This window comes from Petaurus breviceps, unplaced genomic scaffold (genome assembly GCF_028583685.1).
Source record: "Petaurus breviceps papuanus isolate PSGF00001 unplaced genomic scaffold, PetGlider_PUasm1.0 181, whole genome shotgun sequence".
Lineage (NCBI taxonomy): Eukaryota > Metazoa > Chordata > Mammalia > Diprotodontia > Petauridae > Petaurus > Petaurus breviceps.
The window spans coordinates 17,493,854-17,514,466 of record NW_027185784.1 but is presented as its reverse complement, the minus strand read 5'-3'; the positions used below and the strand labels follow the sequence as shown (position 1 = coordinate 17,514,466).

General features: G+C 39.0%; 1 protein-coding gene across 1 annotated transcript in view; it reads left to right on the top strand.

The window, feature by feature from the left end:
- The first annotated feature begins 1,800 nt into the window (after nucleotides 1–1,800).
- SLC35B4 (solute carrier family 35 member B4) overlaps nucleotides 1,801–20,613 on the top strand; it is a 32,660-nt gene continuing 13,847 nt past the window's right edge. Inside the window, exons 1-6 of the mRNA XM_069087260.1 lie at nucleotides 1,801–2,106; nucleotides 10,847–10,960; nucleotides 14,706–14,808; nucleotides 17,122–17,171; nucleotides 19,656–19,737; nucleotides 20,219–20,279. Coding sequence (XP_068943361.1) covers nucleotides 2,030–2,106; nucleotides 10,847–10,960; nucleotides 14,706–14,808; nucleotides 17,122–17,171; nucleotides 19,656–19,737; nucleotides 20,219–20,279 — 487 coding nt within the window. The 5' untranslated portion in view covers nucleotides 1,801–2,029. The remainder of the gene's footprint in view (nucleotides 2,107–10,846; nucleotides 10,961–14,705; nucleotides 14,809–17,121; nucleotides 17,172–19,655; nucleotides 19,738–20,218; nucleotides 20,280–20,613) is intronic.

Genomic DNA, 20,613 nt, shown 5'->3' with positions numbered 1-20,613 from the left:
AAGTAAAATCTGAATAATTTGTGAGTTTACAAAATGAAATAAATAGCAATAGTAGTCAGAAATTAATCCTATTACAATCAGTGTGTAGTATTCAGCAAGTCCCAAATAAGATCCCCAAATTCTGAGGGCAAACAAGGTCAAGATGATGGCACTCTTTGAAAAGGAAGCTAAGGAGAACCATCCTAAAATGAATTCAAATAGCCATATTTAATGCATATCAAACTATGAGAGGATTGATAAATGAGTAGCTGGTGAGATAAAGGTATCTACTAAAATCTCATCAGGAAGTTTCCAGTCCCAAATTAATACAAATCAAATGTAATCTATTTAATCTGTGCTGAAGCCATGTAAGGATAGAAGGTTTTAATGACCTATGAGGAAAGTGAGGGAAAAAAGATTGAGCAAGAATTAATCATTGTCTCTTCAGCATTGTCCAGGAGAGAGGAGTGCCACAAGTGTTAAGGTCCATTTGGCAGGAAGTTTACCTTCCTTACAGAAATCCCCCCCCCCATTTGTCCCAGCCACCCTCTAGGTCATTCACCTGGCTACGAACTTTTTTTTTTTTCTGGCTACGATCACGTTACTGCCACTGCGGTCACACACCTAGCCGACCAGCCGACCAAGCAGGCTGGGCGCTTGGCGGCTCTGGGCTCCCAGGTGAGTGGGGCTGAATGGGGACTGGCCCCGGTGTGATGCCTAAACCTCTGAATCCAATTATATCGGCAGTGTACACAATGAATATCAATGAAGGTTTTTTATTTTCTCTTCTTAAGACATTTAACTTAGTAACGGCAAATATGTACATAGTGCTTTAAGGTTTAGAAGCTGAGCTCATCTGATCCTCAAAACAAGCACCCGAATTAGGTCATTCCCATTACACAGAGCCAGCAGAGGCATTAGCACACAGGGCTTCTGAATGCAGCACTTTCCCCGCTAGTCCAAAGGGCTTTACCGAATATAGCATAAAGAGGAAAAGACCTTTAAAGATATCTTGTGCAACCTTCTCATTTTACAGTTGAGGATAATAGATGTCTCAAAGCATTTAGCACACAATTCAGCTAACTTTTTTTTCTATAGAAATGACTAAAACCACACTACAAATATTGTCTAATCTTATTGCCAAATTTTCATTTGCAGTATAGACTTAAAAGCTGTCCTGTCTTTTCTAGAAAATTTATATAAATTTCTATATAGCTTGGAGGAAACATAACACAACGCTTTTCTAATAAGATCCATTACAACAATCCTCTCTCTTCATTGTATAATGAAAAGTGGGCCATATCTGGAGTCATAAGAACTCAGTTTTAATCCTAGCCTTGATCCTTATTAGTTGTGTGAGTTTTTTCTAGGAACATTCTTTTCCAAATTTTAGTTTGCTTATTTGTAAGATGAGGAATGATATTTTCATTTACCCATCACCCCACAGGACTTTTATAAAAGCAAGAATGAATGGGAACTATTACTACATTCCTGAAAAAACTGCTAGTGTGACTCTAAACTTAGAGCAGGGCTTTAGGGATAGTGCCTGGCACACAGTAGGGGCTTAATAAATCCTTGCTGGCGTGAGCTTCTCTGTTGCAACAATAGCTCCTTTAAGTGGACAGAGTTTTGCTAGTGATTTCTCTTAGCAATCAACAGAGGGTGCAATCAAGAAGCCCTGGGTAGTCTTCCGCCTGCAAAGCCCCAGGAGTGACAGCAAAGGGACTTCAAATCCCAGCAAGCATCGCTCTCGCAGAGGCTCACGGGGACTGGCGGCCTCTCCAGCGGGCTGGTTCCACGTGAGGGCGCTCGGAATTCTGGGAGCTGTAGTCCCGCCCCTGCCGGCGAGCCCCCTCTTCTGAATGGGCACGGGGTAGCCTGGAAACTACAGCTCCTCAGGGGGGAGTGGGAAGCCTGTGCTGCCTCGGGAGCCCCCGGAGCCCCCGGAGGAGGCGATGTTCTTGGCTGAGGTGGACGGAGCAGCCCGGCGCCCTGGGACAGCGGCGTAAGCAGCCCGCTCCAGCCACCCCCAATTCCGAACCAGGCCACCATGCACCAGGCTTGCGCTGTTGGCCTGGTGTTCGCCGGCTGTTGCAGTAACGTGATCTTCCTGGAGCTCCTGGCCAGGTAAGTGACCTCACCCACGGGAGATGGGCGCGGCCCGCCCGGGGAGGAGGAGGCGCGCCCCCCTCCGGTCGTTAGTCCGGGGTGGCCCGGCGCCGGGCTCGGAGGGGCGGGGTACGGGGAGAGGGGAAGGAGGGATCCAGAGGGGAGGGGGCCCCCAGGCAGGGAGCGGGGGAGAGGGAAGGGGAAGAGGGAGGAGGAAGGAGGAAAGGAGAGCCAGGGGAAGAGAGGGGAGGGGGGAAGCAGGGGAAGCAGAGTCCCTCTGAGAGTCAGGGAGGCCGACGGTGTAGGAGGCTTCCCACTGTTACCTGTCCCGCAGCCTCCTGCAGGACATCCCTGGAGGCTCTCATCATCACCCCCGCCCCCCTAGGCGTTCCTATAGGACTCTAAGGTTTGCAAAGCCATTTAGCCTTCCTTCCTCTCATTTGAGTCTCGCGGCTGCCTGATGAGGCAGGTCCCGTTATAATTACACACATGAGGAGACTGAGGCTGAGAGAAAGTCAGTGACCTGCCCAGGGCCACTGAGGCCGAAGGTCGCTTTGAACCTAGCTTTTGCTCACTCCAGAGCAGCACACTACCCACTACACTGCTTAGCTTGACCAATTTCATTTCACAGATGGGGAGAAACCCTCAAGACTATAGACTCTTCTTTTTAGAGCTTGTAAAGAACATCTAGCCTTCATTTTACCAGATGTGAAAACTGAGAACCAGAGACTTTAAAGAATATATTCTAGGTCATAAATGATGAATCAAGTCAATAAGCATTTATTAAAAATTTTCTGTTTTCCAGTATCTGACATTGTGCTAATCACTTGGTATTCGAAGAAAGGCAAAAACTTAAAGGGTATGTTTTAATGGGAGAGGCAACATACAAATAACTATGTACATACACTATATATACACAGAGTAAATGGGAAGTAATCTCACAACTATAGAAGGTAGAATTGGAGCTGAATCTTAAAGGAGGTCAGGGAAGCCAGAAGGTGGAGATTAGGCAAACTATTATTCCAGTTGTGAGGGACAGCTGGTTCAAAGACATGGAAATGGGAGATTGGAATGCTCTGGTGGAGGAATAGTGTGTAGGCCAGTGTAGTTGGGTCATATAGTGTGTGGAGACGATTCACTATAAGAATGGAAAGATAGGTGGGGGATTAGAGCAGTGATTTGAATAGTGTCTTTGACTGGGAGAGGAAAAGTGAGGGAGTGGATAAGTCTGCTTGGTAGCCAGCAAAATCTGGGTTCAAGTCTTGCTCTGATTCTGGGACACTGGGCAAATCACTTGACTTTTCAGTGCTTTAGGCAACTCTCTTAAGTTAGAGGGAATTCCTTTACCCAAGAAACTACTATCCCAAAGAAGTCACAGGTCTAGTCATTTATCTTTGACACCAGTTCCAGTCTTTGGTCACTTTTATTTGGACTTCGGGGATCATCTAATCCAGGAATATTTAGTCTTTGTGTGTATGGCGGACCCTTTTGGAAGTGAAGCCTGTGGAGAGATTTTCAAAATGATGGTTAACTTCTTTCCCAGTAGTCCATGGCCCTGCACAGTCACTTCTTGAGCATATATTCAAAGATTTTAATACCTTTCCTTGTTCATCCTAGAAATTCCTTTGGCTGTCCTGCTGCTTTGATAGGGTATTACTGAAATAAGTGTTCTACCCCAAGTATATTCAGTGGAGTTTTTGCTTTGTTCTAATGTCCTACAAGCTAGTTATGAGCAAAAAAATTATTGGGTTCTTTAATCTATGTATACCTGAAAAGGAGATCAAAATATAAATGAGCAAAAAGACCAGTATAATAGTGTCATCAGCCATGGGAGGGACAATCTGTAGGTGTGCAGAGAATTAGTCCTGAGAATGCTATTAGTTAGAATTAAATCCTAGCAAGGACTGTGTAATGTTAGACTATGTGATCAACTCTAGAATCTTAGAGTATATCATGGGTGCATTTGATGGGTTCTTGAAAAGTTGTATATAAATTGAATTTTATAAATCAGATGAATTTACATGTACTAAGGTGGCTTCTTTTTATTTTTGTCCAGCTCTTCAATTTCATTGGTGTAGAACAGAGGTGTCAAACTCAAATAGAAAAGACATTACTGATGGTTACATTAGGATCCCAGCAGGCAGAATAGTGACTTTAAAACCAAAGATTAACATTATCTATGTTTTATTGTATTCCTATTTATTTTGTTGGTAATGGATGCCCAGCATGGCAAGCTTGCTTTAAAGAAGGCACTGTTCTCTGTGAGCAAAGCAGAAGTGTAATAGCTCAAAAGAACCTGTGCAAATTTAGAGACATCTCCACTCCAAGGGCTTATGTGGTTAGTTACTGACCTGTGATCCAGCCTCCTGAGCTTGTTTTGATCTGATCAGCCATAGACACACTGTATCTTGACTCCAAAATAGTGATGTCATTTTGGTCCTCTTTGAGAATTAAGAACAAAACCAATCAGCTGTTTATTTTGTTAAATATTTACATTTTAATCTGATCCTGGCTGTGTTTTAGTTTCTTGGACACTTGGTGTCCATACCTATTGCATCTGACTTGAAATTTAAAGTTTTAGAAAGTTTTCTGATTGCCCTGAGAGATTAAGTGATTTGCCTAGTGAGGTTTTCCATCTACTACACTGTGTTTTCTCTTATGCTGGTATCTTTTATAAAGTGAATTAGTACTCAAATTTTATCTCTTTGTATCTCTGAATTTTTTTTTATATAATATTGAAGTTCTATAAGTGGGAACCATTTGTCATGGTAAGAGTCTTAGAATGGATGCCAGGAAACTTAGGATCTCATTCTAATTAGGATAAGTCATTTGACCTCTTTGGGACTTTTCTCATTTGTTAAATAAGGATATTAATCTCTCAAGTCCTTTGAAGCTCCAATGCTGTTGAAGAACATCTAAAGGCTTACACATCGATGGCTTTTCTCTATCTTGAGGAAAGAAACTGAAATAGAGATTTGCTTAGAGATATACAATCTTGGAGAAAATGACTGATTGCTAGTCCTTTAATACTCTGCAATTTAACTGATGCTTTTCCTAAGTTGCAGAAGCTTAACAAATTTGTCACTTGGTGACTTGTGAATAGGCCTCTCTAGACTTAGCTGGGCTAATCCTCATAAGTATGCAATTATAAGGTCTCTACCTGAAGAGTTTCTAGCTTGTTGAGATATGCCAGAGCTTTCATGTATATATCTTATGTCTTAACCCAGGGTCTTCTCCATGCTCCAACAGGAGTGACACGTTAGAGGAGGGCTCTAATTCAATATAACTAGCAATGATAAATAGAGTGTACGTGATACATTTCAGTATCTCATCCAACCTAGCAGAATGACATCATCTTCTATCCTCTCAGGACTCTTTTTTTTTTTTTTTTTAGCAATTGGGGTTAAGTAACTTGCTCAAGTTTACACTGCTAGTTATTTCTGGTTGTGGTGCTAAGTATCTGAGCCCACATTCAATCCCCAGGTCATCCCAACACTGGGGCCGGTGCTCTTACTTGCTGTGCTACCTGGCCACCCCTCCTCTCAGGACTCTTGATAAGAATGGGACCTCCAGTTCATCCTTGACTGGCAAACTCCCACAACTTTGATTAAGAGCTGTAGTCTATGCAATCCAAAACTCCTACTTCCACATCTCTCCATGCCTCTATCCCCACCCATCTCAGTTCAGTTCTCCTCCTGAATCCTCATGTAGCTGTTTTTCTCTTTCATTAGGCCCTTCAGAAACCCCATTTTATTATTAACAAACTTCCTTTCATCTTTTAGCTTTTTCTCATGCTCTTTCCATCTTCTCAAAGTTAGAAAACTCAGCATCTATGATCACCTTGAGTACTGGCCATACCTTATCTCATGTCCCCCAGCATGAAGGTTGTCATACTCTGTACCTCACTGCTTCTTCCTTTAGTTTATTCTTTCATTATTTTGGCCTTTTTTTTTTTTTAATAAATGAGAAACTTTTTTCTTTTAGAGGCTTTTCTTTTGTTATCCTTCTAAGTTTAAAGAGGCAGCGTGATGTGGTGCTTCAGAGCCCCCCAAAACCTGTGTGCCTCTGACCCAGTGTAAGTCACAGAGGGGAGGAGGGCACCAAGACTCTTTAAAAAGCAAAGCAAAACAACTTACATTCTTAGAAAGAGTTTCCTCACAAATAGTACTGTACACCTGTAGCAGCAAGCACCCCAAGCGTCCTCAGGGTTTGCAGCTACCACAGGTTCTTGGATCTGCTTTGTTAAAGGAAAGCAACTCAAAATGGGTTAACAAGCTTACTTTAATCAGTCAGACATATATCGTTTACCTTGTTCAGGAGAAAAGGTCAGCACCCTGAACCTCAAAGTATACAGGCATAATTATCAAGACAGAAACATCAAGTAGACAGATTTCCAAACTGTCCAACCATTACATCCATACCCAGTCAACATCTGGGTTTCCACATTCTGGGTTTTTCAAAGCCGGGGGACTCTCAACAACGGCTTCCCAGAATTCAGATCAAATCACAGAATACTTCTCAAAGTGAGTCCCCAAAACAAAGCTACACATCAGTGCTTATATAGCCTTCTCCTGGCTCAGAGAATGTAACAACCTTTTTGACCCACTGGCCAATCAAAAAGTATCTACTGAAAAACAAGCCTCCCTCCCCAGGCTTCTGGTGCACTCTAGCCTAGGGGCAGGGAAGATCTTTAAAATTTACATTCGCATTACAACACCATGAAATCACAGATTGGCTCCAAACTCTTTCACGTCCCCAAAATAACAACAATAACAAAACTAACACGTATGGACTTTGACAAATCCAGTTCTGGCATCTTCAGAGCAAACTGGTAGATGGAGCATTCTGAGCATTTGCATCGACAGATTTAGTCTTCCCACCCAAATTATAAGCTCTTTGAGGTCAGGCACTTAGCACATACTCCTTTTGTATCCGTGACATCAAGCACAGCATTGTGTGTAGAGCAGGTGCTCAGTTTAGTTGTGTTGATGATACTTGCTTCAAATTACTATATGCATTGTCCAAGGAACCAGATTCTCACTATTGTATAGTAAACATAAAGCAATTTTATTCAGAGATTCTATTATTGGCATATACCTGTTGCAGCAAGCACCCCAGTGTCCCCAGGGTGCCTGCTCACACAGGTTCTTGGATCTGCTTTGTTAAAGGAAAGCAACTCAAAATGGGTTAACAAGCTTACTTTAATCAGTCAGACATATATCGTTTACCTTGTTCAGGAGAAAAGGTCAGCACCCTGAACCTCAAAGTATACAGGCAGAATTATCAAGACAGAAACATCAAATAGACAGATTTCCAAACTGTCCAACCATTACATCCATACCCAGTCAACATCTGGGTTTCCACATTCTGGGTTTTTCAAAGCCGGGGGACTCTCAACAACGGCTTCCCAGAATTCAGATCAAATCACAAAACACTTCTCAAAGTGAGTCCCAAAACAAAGCTACACATCAGGGCTTATATAGCCTTCTCCTGGCTCAGAGAATGTAACAACCTTATTGACTCACTAGCCAATCAAGAAGTATCTACTGAAAAACAAGCCTCCCACCCCAGGCTTCAGGTGCACATTAGCCTAGGGGCAGGGAAGATCTTTAAAATTTACATTCCTATTACAATACCCCAAGGAGGTCAGTGACACAAAGAAAGGCCCCATATTCACCAGAGTATTTGTAACAGTCCTTTTTTGTACTAGCAAAGAATTGAAAACAAAATAGATGCCTATTGATTAGGGAATGGTTAAATACATTGTGGTACATGAATGTAATGGAATATTGCAATGCTGTAAGATATAATGATGGCAGAGAAGCACTGAAAGACTTATGTGAACTGATGAAAAATGAAGTAAATAGAACCAAGGAAACAATATGTACAGTGACTACAACAGTGTTAGAGGAAAGAACAATTACAAGAAGCAGTGCCATGAAATTTTAATGTCCAAATTTGACCCCAAAGAAGAGATGTGAGAAGATACATCAGCACCATTTTTGCAGTGATGGGGGACCATGGGTGTGGACTGCTACATAATATCAGGCTTTTTAATACATTGTTTTGTGTTACTTTTTTCTTTCTCTTTTTATTATAAAGGATTGCTCTCTGGGAGGAAGTAGAGGAGGGATCATAGTGAGAAACATAGGTTATATAAAAGCAAAAGATCTAAATATTATTTTTAAATATTTTAAAAGAAATTAGTAATGCCAAGTGCAAATATGTCTTATTTTTAGATAAAATGTGTTAGGATTGTGGTATGTTTAAATTAGGAGGGACCTCAGAAGTCGTCTAGTTCAACCCCCAACCTGAACCATATTGCTTTCTATGTAAACCCCATAAAGAGAATTTTTGTAAGCAGAATCATATATTAAAATGTGCTCAGGAAACTTGACACATAAATATTCTTAGGGAAATAATTTTATAAAATAAAATATTCTTTTATCAAGCTAAGATAATCCTTAATTTATCTTTTGCATAAATCTTATTTTTCAATCCTGGTCTTCTTTTATCATATTTGCTTAAAGCAAAGCATATCTCTCCATGCTACAAACATTCTAACTCATCTTTCAGACTCTTGAATGATAGACATATTTCTTTTTTGAAATGTTCATAGAATCAATGACTATGACTAAAATTCCTTATTAATTCTTTTCCCCCCTTATTTGGGGGTGTGTGTGTGTGAGTGTATCCCTTTTAATAAAATAAAATAACTAAAATCTTTTGGAAAGTCTTCTCCACTTCATGGCCCCGCCGCCTTTTAACTTGAACATATGAATTATACAAATATCACATTTTCATTACATTTTACAATATTCGATCACATCAATATGTAATTTTACTTATAATATAAAACTGGTCATTTCCTCTCACTGCATATATTATATCCTAGTGCAACTGTAGAATGATGTCTAGGTTAGACAGCAAAATCTGGACAATGATCGAGCAGCTTCTGGGGTTCCTTTCAGAATGGCAGTGGCAGGTTTTTTTTTTTTTTTTAAAGCAATCAGGGTTAAGTAACTTGCTCTAGGTTACACGGCCAGTTATTTCTGGGTGTGGTGCTAAGTATCTGAGCCCAGATTTGATCCCCAGGTCATCCCGACACTGGAGCCGGTGCTCTTACTCACTGAGCCACCTGGCCGCCCCGAGTGTCAGGTTTCTTATTGGGGACAGTAGGCTGCTCTTCCTTTTGTGGAAATAATGATAGAACAGGCTTTTCCTGTTCAGTGCTTGAGCTTCTTATCATGATTGCTGCACCCACCAGTTGCCTGCATTTATGGGCTGTGTTTTTGTGAGTTGATATCCTCTTAGATCTGTCTCACTCAGCTCTCAGCATTTATATAATGATACAGAGGGTTGGGCAAGAGGATATAAAAAATACTGTGTTCATAGATATAATAGAAACAATGAATGTGAGACAGAGCAATGGAAAAGGTATGATCAGGTCAATCTAGTTAAAAGATGAGACCTTTATTCCAATTTCTTATTTTGAAGCTGTCTCACTTTGGAAGATGTGGATATCTCCACAGACACCAACTTTGGGATTTTGATATATGTGGTATACTTTTTGATGAGTGTGGACATCAACAGGAGGGTGGAGAGAGCAGCACCACTGAGAATGATTGAATGGTTATTTGGGAATAATTAAGTATTGGCCATCGTAGATTTGAGCCAAACCTTTAGGATGGCTTTAAAAAAATTTAGAAAACAGTTACATAGTTACGGAGGAGATGGGGTGGAATAGGATTCCCAAGGGGTTAGCCTTGGTAAGGAGTAAGTCCACCTCATCATGTGAGATGAGTGAAGGAACAAAGATTGGCAGAAGGCATGTGAGTGAGATAGGAGAACAGGGAGTTAAGGGCAAATGGCTCTGTTTTTTTTTTTCCTGTAAAATATGAGATAAGATTGTCAACTGAAAGAATAGGGGTAGAAGGAACCATGGGAGATTTGAGTTGGGATGTTCATCATGGAAATATAAAATGTTGAAGGGATAGGGAAGAGCAGAAATATTTAAAATACCTTGTAGCTAAGTTTAAAATGAATAAAACAATTTAAAAGAATAAAATAAAATACCTTGTAGCTTGAGGAAGTTGCAGACACTGCTCAGTTGTCTTCTTTGTAAACTCCTGGTGGCCAGCTGAACTCCAGTAGAGTAAAGGGTATCTAGGGCCTAAGCAACATAGGCAATAGGAATTCTTGAAACCTCCCTTTAAGGAGTGGCGCAGGGGAATTTTTCAATATGGGGGATCCTTTCTGGCTCTCTTCCTGTAGAAGATCACCTACTTTGCCCCCAAATCTCTGGGAAATTTCTGTTTTCTGTAATAATCTCAGAAATTCTGGGTTAGGCTAGATATAAAAAGAGTATAGAGATCTCATCAAATTTTATTCCTTATCCTTTGTCTTCCCATTTTAGTGGGGGTAGTGAATGAAAACATTCTGGTTATGTGAGGATCCCAATGACTACATGTAGTTAGTTTTATTAGGCTGAACTTATATTATCAATTCAAGGAATATATTGCACCAGATTGATGCCCAACTCACCAATTTGATGGATTTTGTTAGAAAAGAGTCTGCATAGAGGCATTTTTCTCTAAGTTATGGATGACTGGCATGTGAAAACACAGATAAAGGAGATCATATGTTATAGAAATTTATTCTCTGTATTCTGGAATCATCAAGCTATCTTGTGTCATATAAATGACCTTGTTCTCATTTCACTTATTTTTCTCCCCTCTCACTCCTACCCACTGTTCAGGAGACATCCAGGATGTGGGAACATCGTGACATTTGCACAGTTTTTATTTATAGCCGTGGAAGGCTTTATCTTTGAAGCTAACTTGGGAAGGAAGAGACCTGCTATTCCAATAAGGTATGGAAGTTAAAATTTTCTTTGCCTTTATGAATCATGTGAGGGCGTCTCTTGTACCTAAATGCAGAAAAGTCTGAGACTTCCATAAGACCTGTGGCAAAGACATCTGTGAAATCGTCCATTTTCTTGAACTTCAAGAGTTGTCTAATGTTTTAACAGCACTTTAAGGTTTGAAAAGCATCAGATACATTATGTTGTTTGAGCATCACAGCAACCTTGTAGGTAGTACAAATATTATTATTTGAATTTTATATATGAAGAAACTGAAGCTAGGAGGAGAGAAATGGCTTTCCCATGGTAAGTGTCCAAAGTGTCTTTGAATCTGTTTTGTTCAAGTCTTTTTTAATTTCAGGTCCCGCCCTCTTCCATTAGCCACTCAGCCATTCATTCAACTGGCATTTCTTAAACACCTGCCAGCACTTAGCAGTGCCCGGCCTGGGCTAAGCACGGTGGCTATGTAACTGTCCCTCCAAGAAACTTACATTCTAATGGGGGAGAAAACATGTTAAACAGATACATACAAGATAACATATAGCTGGAAAATGACCTTACTGGGGAAGACTCAAGAAACTGGGAAGGAGGGAAGACCAGGAGAGCCTTCCTATACCAGGTGTTAATTTATTTGTCTTAATGGAAATCCAGATATCTTTTTTTTTTTGCTTTTTTTTTTCTTTTGGAGGGGGGAAGGTAGGGCAATTTGGGGTTAAGTGACTTGCTAAAGGTCACATGACTAGTAAATGTTAAGTGTCTGAGGTCATATTTGAACTCAGGTCCTCCTGACTCCAGGGCTGATGCTCTATTCACTGCACCACCTAGCCGCCCTGAAATCTAGATTTTTTTTTGCTTTTTGCCTTGTTCTTTATTTTTTTTATTAAATTATTTACTTTTAGTTTTCAACATTCACTTCCATAAGTTTTAAGTTTTTCCCCCTCCCTCCCCAAAAACACTTGCAATCTGATATGGGCTCTACATATATATTCCTATTAAACACATTTTCACATTAATTATGTTTCATAGAAGAATTATAATGAATGGGAAAAACCATGAGAAAGAAAAAAATCCAGATTTCTAAGAGCCATAAGTGAGGAGGCAGAGCGGTTTAGACATGAAGGATTTAGGCAATGCAAAGTTACTGATGTGAAATGCTGTGTTCAAGAAACAGCAAGTAGACTGTGATAGCCAGGTTATAGAAGAGAATAATTTATATGGTCAGAAAGGGTTGAGGTTATAAAGAGCTTTTTAATACTAAGCAAAGGACTTTGTATTTGATCCTAGAGGTTACGGGGAGTACCTAGAGTTTGATTAGTGACATAGTATACTTTGGGAAAATCGCTTTGGGATTGCAGTGGCAAGAAATTTGGGGCACATGGGGCCAATTAGAAGGCTGCTGCAGTTGTCCATTGAAATGGGTTGAGTCCAGAATGAGGGCAGTGGTTGTGTGAGTGGAGAGCAGGTGACATAACTGTTGGGAAGGTAAAAACAACAAGATTTGGCACTTGATGGGATATGAGGGAGCGAGAGGAAGGAGGTGAGGATAACACCGAGATTTTGAACCTGGGTGACTGAAGGATGGTGATATCCTCAACAATAATAAGCAAATTTAAAAAGAGGGGAAGGTTTGGAGGAAAATATAGTGAGTTCACTTTCAGACATATTGAGTTTGAGATTTCTTTGGGTCATTTAGTTCAGAATGTCTGATAGGGAGTTGGTAATATCAAACTGGATACATAGATCTGGGAATCATGCAGAGAGATAGTAATTGAATCCATGGAAACCAAGGAGAATACCAAGTGAGACAGTATATAGATTAAAGAGAAGAAGACCCAGAACAGAATCTTGGGCTATACTGTCAATCAGTGGGCCTTCTGTCTCCCCTTAGAACACATGGCACTGCCTTAAAGCAATTGTGATGAAGATAGCAAGTGATGTATATACATATAAAATATGTTGTGAATAATTAGTGTGGGGTCAGCCAGACATTCTAGTCTACCTGTGCTCAGGTGGAGTTTGGTAGACTGGGTTTTTTTTTTTTAACTTTTCTATTAAAAAGGAAGAAAAGCAGAAATTAAAAGTAGATAGAATTTATTTGGTTTTAGTTTTGAAAAAATGGATAGCAAAATTAAGTTGAAACTTGTTTTAATTCTATAGCAGCAACTAGAGCCACTAGTCCAAATTTATAATATCTTAAAGTACAAAACTTCATTAAAGTAGCCCAAAGGGAAAAGAGTCATATAAGTATTCAACAGTTTATCTGAAAGCTCACTGTTCTCACTGAGACTGAAATAGAAGGGAAAGACATTTAATTCTGAGTATTTTATATAGAAAGCTGTCACTAGATTGTGCATTGTGTGTGTGTGTGTGTGTGTGTGTGTGTGTGTGTGTGTGTGTGTAAGAGAGAGAGAGAGACAGAGAGAGGGAGAGACAGAGAGAGAGAGACAGAGAGAGAGGGAAAGAGGGTATCAGAGCGGGGAGGGAGAGATGCTTTTAATACTATTGCACCCAAGTTTGAAGGTTAAAGTTTGGTTGGTATTTTGTAGAAATTTTCATGAAGAATCCTTTTTGAACTTAGGCTACTAATACTGTAGTCATCTTTTTTTTTTAATTGGGGGGAGGGAGGCTAGGTCTTGTAATTCCTTTTTTTTTTCTTTCACTTTCTACTGCAAATTTGTGACCCTGAGGTAGAATGGCATTGCATTTCAGAAATGGCCATATCTTATCCAATCCTGCCAGCTAGCTAGGGTCGGCAGAGTAGAATGGAAGGACTTGGGATTTGGTGTTGGAATACTGTGGTTTGAAATCCAAACACTCACCCTCAAAGCTCATTTGTAAAATGGAATAATCCTGTTTACACTACCTACCCCATAGGGTCATCATGCAAAAAGCACTTTATAGCACTGTTAAAAGTGTTATATTTTCTGACTCATTCACTGTTTTTTAGTATGCAGTGCTTTTATTTGCTATAATCCTGTGTATCTGATATTCTAGGATGTATTTCTATTCCCAATGCTTTTTCCACCAATTTCTGAAATTTTTAACTAAGAGCATGTCATTGGAATGCATCTTCTTTGTTTGCAGATTTATATGAGAGTATTATGAGAAGGATACATGTAAAGTATCATTATTCTCAGTATAAAGATGGAGCTTTAAATTCATGATGGCCAGGTTGCCACTAACAATGGGAGATTTGGACTTGACTGGTATGAAGAAAGAAGTGTTTGAAAATGTTGATGAACATCACCCTTTGTATAATTGTACTTGCTGCTACTAATACTCTAACTCTGTAATCACATTATAAAGGAGTTAAAATTGATAAAAGATAGTCAACAAAGGAAGAAAAAGGAACAAATATTAAGTGCCTGCTGTACTATACAGAGTGATGACTATATGAGTAGGGAGAAGGGAGAAAAGAACCATATGCAAAAACAACAAGACTTGGCCACAGATTGGCTCCATACACTGAGTGAGAGTATGGATTGTAAGCCTGAGTGAATGGGAGAATGGTGGCGCCTTTGACACTAACAGGAAATTTGGAAGAGGGGAAAGAGAGGAGGAGGGGGAGAAGATGAGGAGTTCTGTTGGCAGAACCAAAAATATGGCATTAGATGATAATAGCAATGACTTTTTACACATATATAAAATAAATACATTACTTCGAATTTTCCCAGAAATAGAAATATTATCTTCTAAAATTGGTGTTTAAAATATGGTAGATTCTGTGTGATGTACTTTTATAATTCCCTTGCAGGTATTATGCCATCATGGTGACCATGTTCTTCACTGTCAGTGTGGTGAATAATTATGCTCTAAATCTCAACATTGCCATGCCGCTGCATATGATATTTAGATCAGTAAGTGCTGCCTGGATCACTGAATGTGTTTACTCTTGTTAAAAGTTAGCTTTATAGACATGATATAGCGAAAGTAGGGAGTTCATCTTGTGATAAGTGGATCTCATTATGTGAAAATGGGCTGGCTGGATGCTGGTCTTTACCATATGTGGATGGGTGGTTGGTTACTGTAGTAGAAAAGGAAAGAAATATAAAAGTTTTTCCTTTGTCTTTATTTCTTTTCTCTCAGTGTTTTTTTTTTAGTTAAATGTTTAAGTGTTTGATTAAGATAAGTCCTCTAGGAAAATAGAAATATTGATTTTCATGTGAACTTATAATTGTTTGATTTCATATGAAAACTTAATGTTATTCCAGCCCTAATTTACTTCTTTTTCTTTTATTAAGTTCAGAAGGGTTTTTTTTCTGTGATTTGAGGTAATTAAAAGCAAATTTTATTGCAAGAATAGTATTATTTCTATAGCTGTCCCACCTTTCTTTTCTCTCTTATGTATATGGAATGGCTCAATGTGGAATGTATAGCAACAAGAACAAAGGGTCCAGAGAAGAGCTATGAAAGATTTTGATGTGGTTAGTGAGGACTCCAGAGGATACACTTAGTTAGATGGGGAAGCATAAGCAAATTTTTGTATTGCCTGGAATTCTTTTGAGGTAGAATATGCTATTTTCAAAGGTACTTTCCAGTCATCTGTTCCTATTTTTGTAATTCGTATAACCTTTCAAATTCTAGGCATAGAGTAGACACTCCAGTGAATACTTTTTTGATTGCTTATAGTTTCCCAGAGAAGAGACACTTGTGCCTTTTTTCTTTATAAAGTACATTTTTATTGATTTTTTTTGTAGCACCAAAATTTTTCCCAGTATCATTCCCCATTTCCTTCCCAGAGAGCTATTTAGTATAAACAAGTAATGTTTTTTTAAAGAAAAAAAAAGAAAAATTCCAACAAATACATTACAGAGATCTGAAAATATATGTAATGTACCACATTCATGACCCTCATCTCTGAAAGGAGTGAGGTAGGTATGTCTTCTTATATCTCTTCTCTGGAGCCATGTTCATTCTTTGTAATCTTGCAATAGTCACTTTGGATTATTTTGTGTGTGTGTGTGTGTGTGTGTGTGTGTGTGTGTGTGTGGTTCTTTCCTTTTACTTAGCTGTAGTCATTGTATATATTGTTTTCTTGTCTCTGCCTGCTTTACTTTGTATCAGTTCATATGGCTCTTTCCATGCTTCTTTGTATTCACAGTTGTCATTTCTTATAATACAGTAATATTCATGTACCACAATTTGTTTAGCTATTCCTTAGTTCATTGGCAGCTACTTTGTTTCTGATTTTTTTTTTATCACAAAAAGTTCTGCTATAAAAATTTTGGTGTATATGGGGACCTTCTTCTAATCAGTGGCCTCCATGAGGCATAAACCTTGTAGTACAATCTTTGGATTAAAGAGTCTGGACATTTTAGTTATTTTATTTGCATAATTCCAAATTGCTTTCCAGTATGACTATGCTGATTCACATCTCCAGCAGGGTCCTAGTGAGGTTATCTTCCCTCAACCCTCCTCCTCCACCATTGACTATTACCATCTTTTATCATCTTTGCCAGTTTGTAGAATGTAAAGTAAAACCTTGGGGGTGCTTTCATTTACATTTCTCTTAATTACTAGTGTTTTGTAGCATTCTTTCATATGGCTGTTAATAGTTTGCAGTTCTTTTGAAAACTATTTGCTCATATCCTTTGACCATTTATTTACTGGAGAATGATTTTTGATCATATTTATGCATATATATAAATATATATGTGTTCATATATATTTACATATATACACACACATATATATATCTCAGTCATCTGTTAATTGTTTATAGGTCTTGACTATCAAATTTTTATCAGAGAAATTTGATATAAAGACTTATGTGCTTTTCTTTCATTGATACTTGAACGCCATTAGATTCTGCATGTACTGTTAGCTTTTATTAAAAGTTTGATAGAACAGAAAGGTGAACTCTGTTGAGATGAGGCCTTTGAATTTCATTTGTTTATATTCTCCGTATTCCCTTTTACAAATGATTATTACTTGTACTTTTCACCAACATCTTTAGTAGTAGCACCGTCATGACCTTCAGTGGTTTTGATATTTCCAATGGTTGTTTATTTTATGACTGAAACTATTTTTGCCATGTTTGAATAGTTGAACCTCATTAATTATTCATCCTAATATTTTGTCTTTCTGACCTGTTTTCTTTATACTTGTAACTGAGTTTTGCGGCTTTTTGGCTTCAGTGTGCTGACTTTGTTTCTGTTCTCTTTTTATAGGGTTCTCTAATTGCCAATATGATTCTGGGCATTATCATTTTGAAGAAAAGGTAAGTAGCAATTCCCCTTCCTTATCTACAGGTGATATATCACTGAACAGAATTAACAAGATAGAAATCTTGAATTACTTTTCCAGTAATTGTATTGAATTTTTTTCTGAGCCATCTACACCTTCTCCCTTAGTTCCCCTTGTGATCAAGATCTCACATTTGTCAAGTAGTTGACCAGGGTCACAGATAAGATTTGTAGCCATCAAACAGGTTCTTTCTCTGTATCAAAGTAACTGGTCTCTACAGTTATTGAACTTCAGGTCTTGGTTGATTGTACATCCTGTGCTAACCAACTGTTCTTATTAGTCTAGATGTATTTAGTATTCATAATGAACTAAAGAGAAATTATGTGGGTTAAAATGAAATTCCTATTAAAGTCAAATTGTTGTGGTTCATCTTTTGTTCTTGAAGAGGACCAATGACATGAGGATGATGTCTTGACTTGCCCATGAATTGCATATAAGTGAGGCAGAGCTGAGCAAAGTCATCAACCTTACTCCTATGGAGTCATTGGAGTCCAGTGGTGAGACAAAAGTCAAGACAAGTGGTGGTGGCCCTGGATGTAGTGAGTGACCTTGGGTCATTCTAAATTAAGGTCTTTCCCAGGTCTCGATGGTAAATTGTAAAGTACTATAGAGAAGCATATTTAATAAGATATTTCAGGATAGCATCTTCTCTGGTATTATCCTTCTGATTGTATTGATTTGTCTTCAAATGTCGACCTACTTTACTGGAAATTTTTCTTTAGTAATTTGTGGATTCAGATTGGAAGACGCTTGACTTTTTAGGTGATAAGTGTTTATGTCATAGAAAGGGTAATTGCCCTGCAGGGCATTTTTTCTAAGGCCTAGTTGGTCACCAAATGAGTAACATTCAGTAGATTTCATTCCTCCCGACTTGTTGCAGTTTACATATTGATATAATGTTCAGGCATATTTTGCATATAGGAACCAGCCCACTTCTTGGGCAATTTATGGATTTAAGAGTTATCATACTGGGCCAGGTTCTTGGTCTATCCACTTAGTGTTTTGTCTCTGTTTTCTTTCTCTCTTGACATTAGTGATTGGAGGGCCATTTGAATAGGGTTCTCTCTGACTGAATTTATCAAAGATGAGATTCTTTGTTACAGAAGAGTCTGTCTATTATGCTCTACAGAGTCAGATGCTTTTTTGGAGTCTACAAATATTTAACATTTTAGGATCTTATATTCTCTGAGCCTTTTAATGAATTTTATGACTGTAAAGATATGATATGAGAAAATTGTTTGCAAAATCTTGCCTCTTACCTGCTCACAATTTTATCAGAAGTATTGATATATGGACAGATCATTCTTGTAGTTTTTATAGATGAGAAAGTTGGCATGTAGGTCAGAAGTTAATATTTTTGAATTGAGAAGTTACTTTTTTTTTTTTACATTGATTTGAGAAGTTACTATCTCTCAATCTCTCACACCATTAAAAAAAATCTTTTGGCATGTTCCACTTTCTGAAGTATCTTTTTTTTTTTTTTTAAGCAGTCGGGGTTAAGTAACTTGCTCAAGGTTACACGGCCAGTTATTACTTCTGGGTGTGGTGCTGAGTATCTGAGCCCGGATTTGATCCAGGTCATCCCGACACTGGAGCTGGTGCTCTTACTCGCTGAGCCACCTGGCCTCCCCTAAGCAATCGGGGTTAAGTAACTTGCTCAAGGTTACACAGCCAGGTGTTTCTGGGTGGGTGCTAAGTGTCTGAGCCCGGGATTCGATCTGCAGGTCTTCTCAACACTGGAGCCGGTGCTCTTACTCACTGTGCTACCTGGCTGCCCCTCTGAAGTATCTTATAAAACAACCTCTCATCACTTACAAGATTATGTCCCTTCTAGCTTGGATTTCTTCTCTTCCCAACTTCATTTTCTTATGCTCCCCTCTGCTACCTCAGCACATTAGGAACTTAATTTTATTTCAGTCATTTTTAAGTATCTCTACCATCTTCATTGCTCAGTCCAATAGGTATAGTTTTTAGCCTGATAGGCCAGGATTTCAAAGGAGGCTTGCTCAGAGATGGCTTTGTTTGTTTATCCCTTCTCCCCTTATCCTGGGATGAAGAAGCAGATGATTTTCTGAGCATTGAAATCAGCCACATAGGTCTGATATTCTATTTTCCCCTCATACCTAATGTGTTTCCTGCTCACCTCCACACCATGCTTCCTAGAAACAGAAGGAGCAGTAGACCCAAATTAAGGTTTGCTAAGATGCTTTAGGAGACGTTAGAGCAAAGTAGCCTTATTTAGAGTAAACTGCTAATGGGGATACCTCACTGTAGGAGGCAGGAGTGTTTTAGAAATGCATCCATATGCTCATTCCTGAATATGTTTATGTGGAATGAACTCGCAGCTGATTCCCTCCTTTTGTTACCTCTGCAAATTGTGCCTTTTGCAGTGTCAGACTAGAAATACCTACTGGAAATTAATATATGAAACCTTAAAGTACTTTCATTCTTTGTGCAGATACAGTATCTCCAAATATACCTCCATTGCTCTGGTGTCTATGGGGATTTTTATCTGCACTTTTATGTCTGCAAAACAAGTGGTAAGTTCACGAAGATTTTTCCCCTTAGTATAATGAATAGATGTCCAGTCTTGCGGTCAAGAACCGTGGGTTCAAGTACTGCCTCCTCTAATACATCCAACCTCTATGATCATGAGCAAGTCCCTTAGTTTCTCAGTGTCTTAGGCAGCTGAGCTGCTAGGTATAGGCAAATTGCTAATATGCATTGGTGGATGAAGTTTCGATACTGGGAGTTCTGTCCCCTACTGAAATCTAGGCCTGGACCAAAGCATCTTCCCAAAACTTATTCTAAATATTATGGATTGGGGCAGAGCTCCCAGCGACAAATAGTAAAATTCTTCCAAGTGTTTGACAGAAGGATAGACCACCCATTCTAAGATGAGTGCACTGGAGGTGTTTAACTTAGAAATATTTCCTTTACATCTGAAAACAGTTACCTGGTATACAGTTTGTTTTGTAATCTCTGTATTCCCCCCCCCCCTTTTTTTTTTTTGCCTCCCAGGCATCCCAGTCCAGATTGGGTGAGAACGAAGGAGTCCAGGCATTTGCATGGTGGCTACTAGGTTAGTACTGCTAATTGTAGTAAAACTAATTTTGTCTCTGTAGTTCTGTTTGCTGCTGTTTTCTCCTACCTAGACAGATAGCTTTTGCTAAAGAAATTATTCCGGGAAAGAGGGGGAAGCATTTGGGAGTAGAATAACTTAATTCTGATCACTACCATCTAAGAAACAAGAAAGACAATCCAAGAAAGGGAAAGTTTCACTATAGAAGAAGCATCAAGCCTTCATATAGGGCCCACCATGTCCTGAGTACTCTGTACTAAGCACGTTACAAACACTCACAGAGCTCACAGAGTTCTCATTCTTTTCTCATAGGTCAAGCAAAATAAGGAATTTA